The 16,526-nt window shown below is 35.5% G+C and overlaps 1 protein-coding gene across 3 annotated transcripts in view; it reads left to right on the forward strand.

Moving 5' to 3' along the window:
• Window positions 1–16,526, forward strand: part of DTWD2 (DTW domain containing 2) — a 169,452-nt gene that overhangs the window by 82,182 nt on the left and 70,744 nt on the right. For all 3 annotated transcript variants that reach the window (XM_039244954.1, XM_039244951.1, XM_039244953.1), the window contains exons 2-3: window positions 8,322–8,412; window positions 15,279–15,373. In XM_039244954.1, coding sequence (XP_039100885.1) covers window positions 8,322–8,412; window positions 15,279–15,373 — 186 coding nt within the window. The remainder of the gene's footprint in view (window positions 1–8,321; window positions 8,413–15,278; window positions 15,374–16,526) is intronic.

The raw sequence follows: 16,526 nt of genomic DNA on the forward strand, positions 1-16,526 counted from the left end.
CTATGAAAAGATGCCCAACATTACTTATCATCAGGGAATTGCAAATCAAAACTACAAAGAGATAGCGCTTCACACCTGTCAGAATGGCTGAAATCAGAACAACAAATCAGACAACAAATGTTGGTGAGGATATGGAGAAAAACAAATTCTTGCACTGTTGGTGGGAATGCAAACTGGTGCAGCCATTGTGGAACACGATATGGAGGTTCCTCAAAACATTAAAAATAGAGCTACTCTACCATCTGTAATTGCACTACTGAGTATTTAGCTCCCCAAAACAAAAACACTAATTTAAAGAGATACCTGTGTTTATTGCAGCATTACTGACAGGAGCTAAATTGTATAGAGAATGTGTTATGTGTATGTATACATACATACATATATACATACATACATACAATGGAATTTTATTCAGCCATTAAAGAATGAATGTTTGCCATTTGCAACAACATGGATGGAGCTAGAGAGTATTATTCAGAGAAAGACGTATGCCATATGATTTCACTCATATGTGGAATTTAAGAAACAGAACAAAATGAGCAAAGGGAAAATGAAAGAGAGGCAAACCAAGAAACAGACCCTTATCTATTGAGAACAAGTTGATAGTTACCAGATGGGAAGTGGCTGGAGCATTGGAAATAGATGAAGGGGATTAAAGAGTATACTTACCATAATGAACACTGAGTAATAGGTAGAGTTGTTGAATCATTATATTGGACACCTGAAACTAATATAACACTGTATGTTAACAAGAGTGGAATTACAATAAAAAACTTAATTAAAAATACCAATTTCTTAACTCTAATGAAGCATTTGAACTAGGAATTGGTAAGAAACAGCTCTGCCATAAACTTACTTGTGATTTGGTAAGTAGAACTTTAGGATAGTTTCCTTACAAGTGGGTAAAGTTTCTTTGTGGGTGCCATTGTGAATACTACCTGTTATGGAAATCTTTTCTTTTTTCTTTTTTAAATATCAGGATACCAGCTATCCTAACATATTACCATATGACATACCACCTCAGGAGGGAATGTTATTCTATATGCCAAAAAGTAGTAATGCTTAATTCAAAGTGAAAGTGGTAATATTTTATTTCGGCAGCCCTTTGAGTCATTTTACTTAATTTGCTTTGGAAACTACTGCTGTAGACATGCCTTCTGGGGCACAGGTCTCTGAAAGTCTCATCTTAAGATATTCTCTTTATGGAGTTACTTCCTCTAACAGTGATTATATCCTTCATCTACTCTAGAAGTTATAAAGTAATGGAATGATGAAAACAACTTTGGTTGGTATGAGAATATCATTGTTATTTATACTGGTAGCAGTCAGACATGTTACCTATTTTTATTCCCTTCATGAGATGAAAATTTATTTAATATTGTATTTATTATATTAACATTTTATTATATTAATAATGAAGAGCTATTTCTTCTTTCATTGGTTATATTGAATATAGTTTCAGAAATTTAAGAACTTTTATAGATTGTTTAAGTTTTTTTAAAGGGACGGTAGGGGGCACTGTGGTATTTACTTTTTCAAAGTCTATTTTAACACTAGAAAGTTTGGCATTTTTCTGTGTAATGCAGTGTATCTCTTCTACTAATCTATTGAAAAGCTATAAAACTCTTTGTTCTTTGCCTTTTCAGTCCGTTGGGACTATAAAAATTTTGTTGAGTATTAGAAACTTTGAGGTGCACTATTTTTCTGCGTTCTACATTTGCTTTTGTTTAGTAGATGAAAGAAATCCTTTAAAAATAGTAATTCTTGTAAATCTATTCACTAATTTTTAAAGTTTGCCTTTGTGAGATTTTCTTGATTACAATAAGCCCTATGAGAAAAATAGCTTTCAGTGAATATTATATAAGAATTTAATTAAACTTTGGAAAGATGTTTTTTGTAAGTCCTAGCATCTCTAGTCATATGTCAGATATAATTTTATTTGCCTACAGCCTGTCAGAAATAGCACGCCCAGAATGACAGAGAACCCTTGTATTATAGCATTCACCGAGGAAGCCAGTCAATCTTAGTCTGACAGGAAACCTACATATATTTATTACTACATCTTTCATGAAAAAAGAAGAAAAAGCTTATTTCATAAAATTTTCCCAGGGAAATTATTTGAAAATTTCACTTATATTGTAAGAATGTAATTAACCTTAATTGGGTTTTTAGATTCGAAAGAAGATAAATCTCAATGATGGAAAACAGTATTTGTAATACATTGCAATGCATTGTAAAATTTTCTCTCTTCATTCACAAGGCATTGCAAATGTAGAAGAAAGAAAAGTCTCAACTCCTCCTTTGGTCATTCTATTGTAAACTTGCTGAAAAATACTAGTCATAAATGACTATATTTTTATAATATTTGCCTGAGATTCAGGAATTACTCCCCAGAACTTTCTTGGTGTGTGAACAGTTTTATGAAGGAAGACACTGAAAACCTGACATGCTCAAGGTCATCTAGCAAGATAATGAATGACATTGTCAGTGACCTATCTTCATAGTTATTGTGCATACTTCTACCCAGTTAGCCAGTTGATATTTCCTCAGACATTAAAATTTCTTCTTCAGATCTACATAAATTCTAGAAGTAGCTTGATTTTTATTTAAAAATGAATGTTTACCTGGAAAGAGCCTAAGTGTCCATCAACAGATGAATGGATCAAGAAGATGTGGTTTATCTATACCATGGAATACTACATGGCAATGAGAAACAATGAAATCTGGCCATGTGTAGCAACATGGATGGACCTTGAGGGTGTTATGCTGAGCGAAATAAGTCAGGCAGAGAAGGACAAATATCATATGTGTGCACGTATAGGAGGATTAGGAGGAACTTAACAGAGGACCAACCGGGAGAAGAAGGGGGGAAATGGTGGGGGAAAGGGAGAGAGGCAAACCATGAGAGACTCTTGAATGCTGACAAAAACTGAGGACTGATGGATGTTGGGGGGAGGAGGGATGGGCATGGAGGAGGGCACTTGTGGGGATGAGCACTGGGTGTTATGTGGAAACTAATTTGACAATAAACTATTTGTAAAAAAAATTAAAAAAAATAAAAAATAAAAATAAAAATGAATGTTTACCATTACAAATAATCACTTTTGATGTGTAGTTATTTGGTATTTATTTTCCTGTCAACTGTAATAGTTAATAGGAAGCAAAGACCTTTTAAAAAATTCCTTCTGGCATAGACAGAATAAGCTCCCCGAGAGCAGGAATCTGTGTCTGTTACATTGCCCCAAGTGCCTCATTCTGTCACAGTTAGCTATGCAATAAGTATTTGAATAAAAATTTGTTGAATTTATATTTAATCCATTATCAAATTGAAATATTTAAATCTTCGGGAGTTAAGTTTGGGTGTAGGGAAGCCTTTTCGTTCGTCAGAGAAAGTTTTAGAATGAGAAAAATTCCTCTGCTACTTATCCAATAGTTTGTAAGAGATGGTTTAACTGTTGAGCAGCTAGTCACCAGTGCAGTGCGTGAAAGCCATTGTGGAGGCGGGGATTATGAGCGAACTTGCTGTTAAAGTAACACACAAGCACAAATTTATATTGTAAAGTAACTTGCTAAACATCAGCTTGATCAACTGGAATGCAAAATGTTTTAAAGAACTATAGTTTTATTAATTAGAGCTAATTAAAACTAGAATTAGGTTGGGGCGCCTAGGTGGCTTAGTCGGTTAAGCGTCCGACTTTCGCTTAGGTCATGATCTCGCGGTTCGTGGGTTCGAGCCCCGCGTCGGGCTCTGTGCTGACTGCCAGCTCGGAGCCTGTAGCCTGTTTCAGTCTGTGACTCCCTCTCTCTCTGACCCTCCCCTGCTCGCACTGTCTCTCTCTCTCCTAGAAATAAATAAAATATTAAAAAAAAAATAAAACTAGAATTAGGTTAATAAAGGGGACATGCTTTATTTTTTATTTATTTCTAGGAGAGAGAGAGAGACAGCGTGAGCAGGGGAGGGTCAGAGAGAGAGGGAGACACAGACTCCGAAATAGGCTCCAGGCTCCGAGCTGGCAGTCAGCACAGAGCCCGACGCGGGGCTCGAACCCACGAACCGCGAGATCATGACCTAAGCGAAAGTCGGACGCTTAACCGACTAAGCCACCCAGGCGCCCCAAAGGGGACATGCTTTAAAATAAATAGGTAATGATGTTTTATGAGCCTGTCAAAGTAGAAGCCAAAAGAATTAGTTTTAGCCTAAATCACCATTATGATGTTTACACATAAAATGCTGTTTTTCTTTTTTGTTTTTGATAAGTATTTCCTTCAGTAAACCTTTTTGCCTCTCATGTGTTACTGCTTCCAGGAATGGTCACGAATTACAGCAAAGGGAGATCTGAGAATCTGAATTTCATTTATAATACAAACGAATTGCCTAAGTATTAGAGAGGGAGCAAAGGAGAGATCGATATGTGATACATTAGAAAAGGGAGAGGTAGGATGAGAAATTGTATAGGAGGAGAACGCATCCCAAAGTGGAAGCAAAAGAGAATGTGAAGGAATTCCTTCATGTATTCCGTAGCATTTATTGATACCTTGTTATGCTAGGTGTTGGGGTGAAAAGTGCAAAGGCCATGTCTTTGCTTTCCTGCAGCCTGCCATGTAGGAAAGGAAGCCCCCCCTTCACTAACACAATGCCAACTAGTAGCAAAATGCCAGTCTCTTACTTAATTAGGTTGAAGATTCTTCTCCCCAACCCCCCCCGCATTTTTACATTTTAAGAAACAACAGCCTTATTAAGATGTGATTCATGTACCATGACAATTCATTCTTAAGGTATATAACTCAGAGGTTTTTGTTAAAGGGGACCACTATCCCAGTGGTTTTAGCAGAGTTCTCTTTGAAGGTCTCTTTTCCAGATCTTTCTCTTAAGCTGCCTTCTTTTGGTAAAACAACCAGCTTGTTAGGCTGCACTAATTATCAGCCGATTGTCCTATCCTTTTGCATCCAATGCCCTGGGCTATACGTTTCTCAGCAGTCTGATCCACCTTCATGCAGGCAGGGGTAGTTTCTGAGGCCACTCTTTGAGGTTTGCTCAGACTGCAGGTGCGCTCTTCATAAGCTATCTCTTTCCATGGTTCTTTCTGATCACCTGTCTGGCTTATGATACAGCTTGTTGGTCTTTATTAAGAGGAGTTAATAATCTTTGAGAGCACCCTTAGGCTTAAAGTTGCTCACACTCAGTTTCAAATGAAGTCAGTCCCTTTGGGGAAAGCTTCAGAGCTCTCTTTTCTTACAGTCTGTCTGCCTCTCCTGGTCAGACTCTTCCTAGCCACTGTTCTGGGGACAAGACTGAGCAATAATAGCCTGCAGCTTGCTGCTCTGGTGTGGAACTTAAGTTCTGTGAGCAAACTGGGTTGAGGATGTTTGGAGCTCCAGCATCGCCAGCCTCCTGCACTGCGGTAAAGCTTCTGTTTTATAGGAGGAAGGCTTTGTGGAGGAAGGCAGCCTCTGTTCTCTTGACCACACTTACCAGGAATTTAGCCTCACCTGCTTGGAGTGGGAGGGAATGAGAAATGCTGGTGGCCTGCCTTTTTTGTGATGTAAGGGGGTAAGCCTTGATTAAGAACTGAGAGATTGGGGCTCCTGGGTGGCTCAACTGGTTAAGTGCCCTAAGTATCTGACCTCAGCTCAGGTCATGATCTTTTACTTCATGACTTTGAGCCCCATGTTGGGCTCTGTGCTGACAGCTCAGAGCTTGGAACCTGTGGTGGGTTTTGTATCTCCCTCTCTGACCCTCCCCTGCTCACACTCTGTCTCTCTCTCAAAAATAAATAAATATTTTAAAAAAATTTAAAAAAGAAGAACTAAGAGGGAGCTCAGTTCTCTTGGTTACACCTACTTGGAGTGGAGTTTGTCAGCTTGAGCTGGGGCAGGGTAGGAAATTGGTTATGGCTCAGATGCTATAGACGGTCCCAATACCAAGTTTTAGTAGATTTTCTTGAATAATATTTCTTTGTTTGAATATGTTCTAGAACAATTACCACGGATTTTTAGTGATTGTTTTTTGTTCTTAACTTTATGTGTACACACCCCCCCCCCCACATCTTTGTTCATTCATCAGTCAATGGACACTTGGGCTGTATGTTGGCTGTTGTAAATAATGCTTCTATAAACACAGGGGTGCATTTATTCCTTTGAATTAGTGTTTTTGTATTCTTTGGATAAATACTCAGTAGTGTGAATGCTGGATCATAGGGTATTTCTGTTTTTCACTGATTGTTTTTTAAAATAGTTTTTGTCAGCTTTGCTTATTTCACTGGACTTTTGGTCAGTGAAGCAGCTTTCCTTGTCCTCTTGGAAGTGGAACTCTCCAAATGAATTAATTCTAAATCTTCCTCAAGTTCAAAGATGTGTTCCCAGGAAGGAGACTACCATTCCAAGTAACTGATTTTTTTTTTCTTTTGTAAACAAAGGTTTTAGTCAGACATGAAAAGCAGAGCAGTTCCTTGCAGTATCTCAAGTGTCATGCTGAGGACTTTTTAAATCACTATATGTGTGATAAGCTAAAGATGTTATATTTAGGGTTTATTTTACCTAGTGTTGTAATTCCCACAGAAATTTGTAGCTTCTGCCCAGGTTGTTTCCTTGACTGGATTTTACAGTTTTTTGACTTTACTGATAGGTGGATGTTTCTTATATAGGATATTTTTTTTTTTTTGCATTCTTTCATAGTCTAAGTGTCATATGACTTACAAATATTTAAGGTGATATCCACTTAAATTCTGAATTTTTAAATTGCCATTATCTGATAATAAATTACATCTTATAAAAGAATTTTACTGACATCTGATTGTACATTTCAGTCATATAGGGTTTCCTATAAAAAGTCAGAAACTTAAAATTTTAGAATTTGAATGTATTTCATCCTCTTCATCTTTCTGCTCAGTGAGAAGTCTTTTCTAATTGCAGCCTTTGCCCTCTTTATCAGCATACCTAGTTCCATCAACCATCTTTGCTCCTCTCTGTATTTACGTGTGTTTACTCTTCTTGTGACCCCCGAAAGATGCTCTCTATCCCTATAACTCTGCTCACATTCCTAAGAGGATATCCATCATAGGGCAGAATAGTCATACTGAATCGTGTCAGACATCACTGGAAAGTGAGTATATTGGTTTTCCTTTGGTTGACCATCCATTCTAGGTTCCATGGTGGAGAGGGGAGGTGTGGTTGGTCATGTTGTACAAGATGTTTCTCCATCTGAGGTCTCAGCTAGACAATTTCTTCAGCAGGAGCATAGGTTTGACACTTTCTAACAGAATGAGGTGCTAGATTTAATTGAACCAATTTACTCACACTCTATGGTTTATTAATGTAATCATTTCTTACCTCAGGCTATAACTCTACATACAGTTTTGTAGTAGTGATAGTGTACTGTTGTGAATTTCTTTTAATATAACACTCCCTTGTATACTGTTGTAATGGTATGTAACATCTGCCCTGCAAGAGTGATCTGTCAGGAAAATTTACTCCCATGATATACTGTATCTGGCCATTTGATGAATTTCATATTATAAATACACACATCAAATACAGGATTTAATGGTAAAAAATCCACATATATTCCTGTAGTACATTCCTGACACACAAGAAACTGACCTTTGGTTGCTCTTAGGGATGAGAATCCCCTAGGTTGGAGGACTGAGTTGGAAATAAATACTTTTATTCCATTTGAATTTTGTAATGAGTCTAAGTGTTAATAAAACAATAGTAAAGCACTAAGAGGTAAGTAAAAACAAAAATGACAGAGCAAACCATAAAAATAAATAAATGGATAAAGAAGACATTCTGTGGATATAATTCTAGCTAAATGTAATCTGGTAGCCCATTTGGCTTTTTTCTTACAATGGGTAAGCTCTTTGTGTTGGTTGATGGCAAGTTTGATTAGAACTCTTTCCTAGGTGGTAATTATATTCCTATATTTTATCATCATATTGTTCCCTCAGATGATTTAGAAGAGTTGCCAGGTTTCTCTTTGACATCAGATGTATTCTTGATTTGGAATGCAAGTTAGAAGTGTTGCTTCATGAATAGAAAGACCATATTTGTGGATTATAAGTATTCTTCACTAATAACTCAGGCCAGAAATTTTGAGTTACTTTGATCTAAATGGATGGTAAAGAATTTATTTGAATCTTTTTCCAAATTCTCATATCTGAAGTCTAATTGATTAAATTCATTCTTGGTGTTTTGTTTTAAAAGAACGCAGCTTTAGCAAATCTCTTTACATAGAGAAGAGGGATTATGTTCAAGCTTTGGCTTATTGTTTTTATAATTGTACCTAAGTATTTACAGGTTTTCTTTTTCTATCTGCCCTTTAGCCGGCCTCAGAAAGTATGTTTGTGTCCATTTCTACCATTGCATCCTCTGCATATTTCTACTCATTTGTACATAATTCAACATCCAGCAGAGGTAAGCTTTTATAAAATACATAATTTCCAATAGAATATTAGTACATAAGAGAAAACACACTGATGAATATCCTCATACTTCCCAGCTCTTTAACATTTTTGAAAATAAATTGATTAGAAATGCTTTGTATTTGGGAAAAATAGTTTCTCTTATATATTATATCATAGTATAGTGTCATATGTTTTAGAGACAGATAAAAATAGTTATTTCATAAAACAGTATTATTTCATAAAAACTGTAATTGAATAGCATAGAAATTTAGAACTCCAACAGTTTTGTGTGAAGAAAAAATGAAGAAAAAATGAGATTTTTGTGAGTGAAGAACTAAGAAAATCATTGCTTTTTAAATTTTGATCATAGCTTATATTTCTTGATGTTTCTTGATAAAGTAGGAATAACTATTAGCATTTTAGTGCTAGAAAATGAACATATAAATTAATGTTTTATTTCTTTACATGAATAGAATATATATATATTATAGTACATATGTAGTGTATAAACACTTTTTAATTAATACTTTCCTATATACATGAGAACTATGTGGGTGCTGTTGTTTGTAACTCTCGATTAGCTGCAGTAATGAAGAAGGGAGGGAAGGATTTGATTGATAACCATAAATGAGAATCATTATAAAACTAGTTGATGCAGAGTACAAAATGGGTTTAGATTAACTGAAGTTAAAATTCTTCTAGCATTTAGGAACTCAGGATATCATTTATTGAATCAGACTTTTTAAGAAGGGATTTTTTTTCCTTAAATTTCTGAAGCATATGCTACTTTAAATCTTTAATAAAAGCTTAAAAGATATCAGTCTTATTCCTTTTCCAGGTGATGAAAACACTTATTCTTTTATTGAAAAATGTTAAATATTCCATTTATTGGACAGCCTTGTTTTCAGTGTTAATAACAACATGCTTTTGTCAGGATTTGAACAGTTTGGTCACTAGCATTATTTTGCTCTAATTAATTATTTATTTTTACAAAAGTTTTTATTTTTTATTTTGAGAGGGAGAGAGAGAGACAGAGAGAAAATCCAAGGCAGGCTTTGAGCTGTCAGCATAGAGCCCGCTGTGGGGCTCAGTCTCATGAACCGTGAGGTCATGACCTGATCCGAAATCAAGAGTTGGACACTTAACTGATAGAGACACCCAGGAGCCCCATTGTGCTGCATTTAAACCTGCAACACTCTGCAACTCAAATTTATTTAAAAAAAAATGAGTTTATTGGCAATAACAGTATTGGATCAAACTTGACTTTTGATGGTAAATGCTTTTTTCATTCTGTAGTATACATAGCATAGTGTCGTTTCATTATTTTGTGGTTCTGGACCTAATATGGCATTTAAAATGTAGGTTTTCATTGATGTGTGGCAATTTTAATGTTTTCAAAGGCATCCACATCAGTAAGAAAGAGAAACTTTCATTATTTGATACAACATTATACTACAGAAAGCCGTAAAGACTCCACCCAAAAATTATAAGAACTAATAAGTGGATTCAGTGAAGTTGCATGATACAAAATTAATATATAGAAATCTGTTATGTTTCTATACATTAACAATGAAGTATCAGAAAGATAAACAAAGAAAACAATTTCAATTACAATTGCACCAAAAAGAGCAGAATGCCTAGCAACAAATTTAACCAAGGAGGTGAAAGACCTTTAGTATGAAAACTATTAAGATGTTGATGAAAGAAATTGAAGAGGACACAAACAAATGAAAGATATACCATGCTCATGGATTGGAAGAATTAATATTGTTAAAATGTCTGTAATGTCCAAAGCATTCTACTGATTCAGTGTAATACTTTTTAAAATACCAGTAGGGGTGCCTGGGTGGCTCAGTTGGTTAAGTGTCAGACTGTTGATTTTGGTCCAGGTTATGATCTCACAGTCATGAGACTGAGCCTCACATCAAGCTCTGTGCTGGGCATGGAGCCTGTTTAAGATTCTCTCTTTGCCTCTCCCCTGCTCTTGTATACATTCTATAAAAAAAAAAATAAATAAGATAAGATAAACACCAATAGCATTTTTATAGAACCAGAGCAAATAATCCTAACATTTTTATATCACCACGAACTGCCCCAAATAGGTAAAGCAATTTTGAGAAAGAAGAACAAAGGTGGAGGTATCACAATCATACTTTTTATGATATACTCCAAAGCTATAGTAATCAAAACAGTGTGGCACTGGCACAAAAACAGAACAGACACATATATCAATAGAACAGGATAGAGAGCCCAGAAAGAACCCCACCCTTACATGGTCAGTTAATCAGAGGCAAGAATATATAGTGGGGAAAAGATAGTCTCTTCTACTAATGGTGTTGGAAAAACTGGACAGCTACATGCAAAACAGTGAAATTGGACCACTTTCTTATACCATAGACAGAAATAAACCCCAAATGGTTTAAAGTCCTAAGTGTGATACCTGAAACCATGAAACTCCAGAAAAAACACATAGACAGTAAAGTCTTGGACATTGGCGTTAACAACATTTTTATGCATATGCCTCATCAAACAAGGGACAAAAAATAAAAAATATAGTGTAGAAAATAGTGTTAGTAATACACCAAAATTAAAGGTTTCTGCACAGTCAAGGATACCATCAACAAAATGAAAATGCAGTGTAGTGAATATAAAAAGGCATTTGCAAATGATAAATCAGATAAAGGGTTAATACCCAAAATATATATAGAACTTACACAACTCAACATCCAAAAACAAATAATCCAATTAAAAATGGGCATTGAACCTGGACAGACATTTTTCCAAGAAAGGAATACATATGGCCAACACACAAAAAGATGTTCAACATCACTTATCAGGGAAATGCAAAGCAAAATCACAATGAGATATCACCCCATACCTGTCAGAATGACTATCAAGAAGACAAGAAATAATGTGGTGAGAATGTGAAGAAAAAGGATGCCTTATACACTTTTGGTGGCACTGTAAATTGGTACATCCACTATGAAAAATATGGAGGTTCCTCAAAATATTAAAAATAGAGAGGCACCTGGGTAGCTCAGTTGGCTAAGTGGTCAACTCAATCTCAGCTCAAGTCATGATCTCCTGGTTTGTGGAATTGAGTATCACATCAGACTCCACACTGACAATGTGGAATCTACTTGGGATTTGCTCTCTCCCTCTCTCTCTGTCCCTTCTCATCTTGTGTGCACTGTCTCTGCCTCATCAAAAGTAAATAAACATTAAAAAAATTAAAAATAGAAAATACCATATGACCAATAATTCCATCCGTGGGTATTTACCCACAGAAAATGAAAACACTAATTTGAATAAATATACGCAGCTCTATATTTATTGAAGTATTATTTACAATAGCCAAGATATGGAAGCAACCTAAATGTCCATCAATAGATGAATGGATAAAGAAGGGGTAGTATACACACACACACACACACACACACACACACACACTGGAATATGATTCAGCTATAAAATAAGAATGAGGTCTTGCTCTTTGTGACAACATGGGTAGACCTGGAAAGTATATTATACTAAGTGTAATAAGTCTGGCAGAGAAAGACAAATACTGTATGATTTCACTTATACATGGAGTCTAAAAAACAAAACAAATGAACAAATAAAGAACACAAACAGACTCATAAATACAGAGAACAAACTGGTGGTTGCCAGAGGACAGGGCTGTAGGGGAATGGGTGAAACAGGTAAATGGGATTAAGAGGTACACATTTCCAGTTATAAAGCAAGTAAGTCAGGGGGATGAAAAGTGTAGCATAGGGAATATAGTTATTAATATCATAATGTACGGTGACAGATGGTAACTACATATATTGTGAGCATCGTGTAATGTATAGAATTGTCAATTTGCTGTATTGTATACCTGAAGCTAATATAACATTGTGTGTCAACTGTACTTCAATAGTAAATATTAAAATAAGAAGTGAAAGTTCAGTAAAGTAGGTGTTTTCATTCATTCATTTGATTTGTGGCAATTTCAGTACTTTCAAATATTTTATTCCTTCCTTCATTCCTTCATTTATTCATTCTTCTCCTTTGCTTCCTTCCCTTCTTCCTTTTTTTCATGGTTAGTTCATAGTGTAGGTGATCCATCTACAGTTGTGTGTGTTTTATACAGTTATATGCAAATACATCCATATTATTTTTCCTGATCATCCAAGGAGCTTTCCAGTTTTAATCTGACTCAATAATACTGAAATGCCTTGTGCTTAATTAATCGCAGCACACTTTTTTTAAAAAATAAAAAAGTATTCAAATTTGATGACTTCCCCTTAAAAGTGATTAAGACTACTTGGGTAGGCTTTAGGAGGGGGGCTGTGGAAAAAGAAGATTTGGTGGAGTGGATAATACAGAAGTGATATGATAGAGCATTTCAAAGAGTAGGTGTATGTATGTGGAAAGTTACTTAAGGATAAAATAAAACCATTACCTCAAAAGTAACAAAAATATTTACAAGGAAGACATGTTCATGAAACCACATGGCCTTTTGTGAACACTGTATATGTAGCCATAGTGATGTAATCACTGTTTATTGATCTAACTAAAAATATTAGATGATACAAGAGTAAGGAATGATGGAAGAAAGGTAAATCCTCATTCATTCTAAGAGACTATAGCGACACAGTGCATTAATTAAGAGTAAGGCTCAGGAGCCAGATTGCTTGAGTTTAAAGCCTTAATAGCTCTGTAAATTGTAACCCCGGGCAAGTTAATTAACCTCTCTGTGCTTTAGCTTCATCATTAGTAAAATGGACATGATACAAGATATACTTCTCTATTGGTTTACTGTGAGCATTAAATGAATCAGTCTGTCCATCCATCTGTAATGTATTTAGAATTATGTATGTTAAAGTCAGCTATGATGATAATAAATGGTAGTTTGTAGATAATATTTAAACTTGATAAATCAAAAATTAGTAAGACACACATATAGAAATATGGAGATAACTACCAAAAGAAATGGCTTAAAGAGTTAAAGCGATTGCCTCTGGGAAGTGGAATTGGGGAGTGTATCCGGGAACATTATGGATCTTTTGGCACTATTTAAATTGACATTTATCTGTATGTTGATAGAAGTTTGGAAAGTGGTTTAAGAGTGTGTCGTAATCTGAAGGGCTGTAAGGAAGGAAGAAGACAGTACAACAGGACAGAAGGTGGCCCAGAGCTCTCCCCAACCCCACCCCTCGTCCTAGGAGCTGCTCCACCTGGTTTCAGGCTCCCTCACAGCTCTGGCTTGCTTGCTGCATTTTCTTTTTAGTTACAGTCCCAGCAAATTCTGACTATCCTATTTTGCCAACTTTTTGGTAGATGAATTCAACTGCTCTCAGCTTCTCTAGATTTACCGTTTTGTGTGATTTTAATCAACACTTCAGAGACCTAAGGGCAAAACAAATTGACACAAAAATGTCCCTGAAGGGTGTATGTGTATGTGACTGTTTGATGAATACTGTTACTAACCATACTTTTTGTTTCTGTTAGAAACATAAGTCATGTAATTAAAGTTATTTTTAGTTACTTTAGTAAATTCATATATAACATTACTGTTTTGTGTATTAATATTCTCTGTATTAATGTGCTTTCATGGTCAAATAATTTACTTTGAGGCTATATTAAGCAGTGTTATATAAATTGATAAAGGTAACAGGGGGCTGTATGTAGGTTAACTGGTTAGAGAGGGGCTCTCTCACTTATTTGATCAGGCTTAACATTTCTAGATGGGCCCATGGAGAAGTGCCAGACAGTGACTGACCACTGTAGACCTAAGAAACCAGAGGAGGGAGGCTCAGGCAAAATAGTGAATCAGTTGGGTATACTAGGATAAAGGATAGGATTCTTTTTTTAAAAAAATATTTATTTTTGAGAGCGAGAGAAAGTGCGAGAGAGAGCATGAGCAGGAGAGGGGCGGAGACAGAGGGGGACAGAGGATCCAAAGCCCGCTCCATGCTGACAGCAGTCAGCCTAGTGTGGGGCTAGAACTCATGAACCGTGCGATCATGACCTGAGCCGAATTCGGACGCTCAACCGGCTGAGCCACCCACATGCTCCAAAGGATAGGATTCTTGTGACAAAGAGGTGGTTTTCAGTGTTGGAAGCTAGGATGTTGGAAAAAAACCACTGATAATAGTTAATGGAGTTTATAGGAATGGTCACCAGATTTCCCCACTCTAAAGTTACTATGTTTTTCCTCTGTCCATACTCCTTATTGTTTGAAAGTAGGCCGTAAATCCAGTCCTCACTCACGTAGGTGGGTAGGAGAGATTAAGTAAGCTCCACCCACTGTACTGTGGAGTACTTATGTTTATTACTTGGAATTCTTCTGTAAGGAAGATTTGTCTCTTCTCTCCTATTTGTTTTGGGTCATAATCCAAATACTTTGCTGCTTTCTTTGTTACTCCCATTGTTCCATTTTGGTCATTGGGAACTCTTTAAATTAAGATTGGCTTCTGTGTCCCTTTGCTGTGCCCCATTTTATGTTTTTTCAGCACTTTCTTCTTTTCTGGATGTAAAGAGTTAGGCAATTATCTGCAAGTTGACATACGACAAAATATAATTACTACTAAACAATAAATGATTCCATTTAGTTAAACACAAATTTCATTTTTCATAATCTTAACCATTTTTTAGCTTAATGTTATTTGATCAGTAAACCTCTGAATGCATCAAAGTAGAAGAAAAATATGTACTTGTATTCTATAATACTGAAAACTCAGAGAAACTAGCTCTTTTTATTCAACTGTGGTCTGCGATAAAAGTCTTGTGAAAGTTATCTATCACGTAATGAATCAGATGTTCATCATGAAAGTTTTAAAAGTGTGTTTGTCTAAGTGCAAATCTATGTTTTGATTAATTTTTTAATTAAAGGAAAGCAAAGTGTTGCGGACCGTTCCCCTTTTAGCAGCATGTCTCCCCCAGGACAAGTGTAAAGTCAAGATTGGCCGTCGCTTCAGTGAAGAAAGGTAAATTACCTTTTAGGGCAACTTAGAGTAACCCTTAGCTGCACAGATCTTTAAAAATGGTTTCCTTTACCTTATCCTTAAGACCCAGAACACAGTACATTGGAAGTGGTTAAAAAAAAATTTAAATTCTGCCTTCTCTCTCAAAATAACATAAGACAAATCAAAACATAAGCAAAAAGACCTCAAAAAACATGAGCCACAATTTAATAAAGAGATTAATTATCTCAATTCCATAGTCATATTCGTTGACCCTTTTAAAGGCTTGTATTTACTGTTTGTTTCATTTTGCGTAAAACTGCCTTCAAGATGGTAGAGTACTTGCATTAGGTTTAGTTACATTTTTTTCATTTTTTAAATTAACAATTATATGTGATATACATGTATATAAATAAATACATATATATCCATTTCTAGACCAATAAAGCTTTCCTGAGGCACAGTGATCAGTACTATATTTAGTAGTCTTGTTACAGCATGTCATATTTTTTTAAAGGATAGAATGCCTTCTTCTCTCATATTTAAAATATTCTTTTTGATGAAGCCCAGTATTTTTATAGACAGTAGCCCATTAGGTAATAACTTCACTGACACTTCTATAATGTTCTTGGATCTTATTTCATATCCTATTACATAACCCATTATCATAAAATATGTCTTATATACTATATATTTAAATTTTTCTACAAGTCTCTTCTTAACTTTGAAGCATATGTATATATATATATATATTTTTTGGCTTTCCTGCACATTCACAAAGCCTTCACAAATTATTTGATCCTATCTAACACAGTTAAATATATTTACATGCAGAATTTAGTACAGAGATTTCAAAAGAGTAAGTAAGACTTGTACTAGCTCCAAGCTCAGGGAATTGACCAAACTTTTTCACTCCTTTATTATTTTAGGTTCCTTTATTATTTGGCTTCATATTATGAAAATAACATCATGTTAGAGCTTTACAAAATTGTGTTTTCCCTTTTCTGAAGCTATTGTTTAAGAACATTTTCTCATCTAGTATTTTCTCTTATAAACTTTTCATTGCATTGCCCTCAGAGGTGAGATTTGCTCTGGGCTTCGTGCTGCTATTGAGAATTTTGCCATTTTGTTGGGAATGGAAGGAGAACCAGAGCTCTTCACACCGGGGAAGTGTCCA

The sequence above is a fragment of the Hyaena hyaena genome, unplaced genomic scaffold, assembly GCF_003009895.1.
Source record: "Hyaena hyaena isolate Hyena2069 unplaced genomic scaffold, ASM300989v1 scaffold_250, whole genome shotgun sequence".
NCBI classification, from domain to species: domain Eukaryota; kingdom Metazoa; phylum Chordata; class Mammalia; order Carnivora; family Hyaenidae; genus Hyaena; species Hyaena hyaena.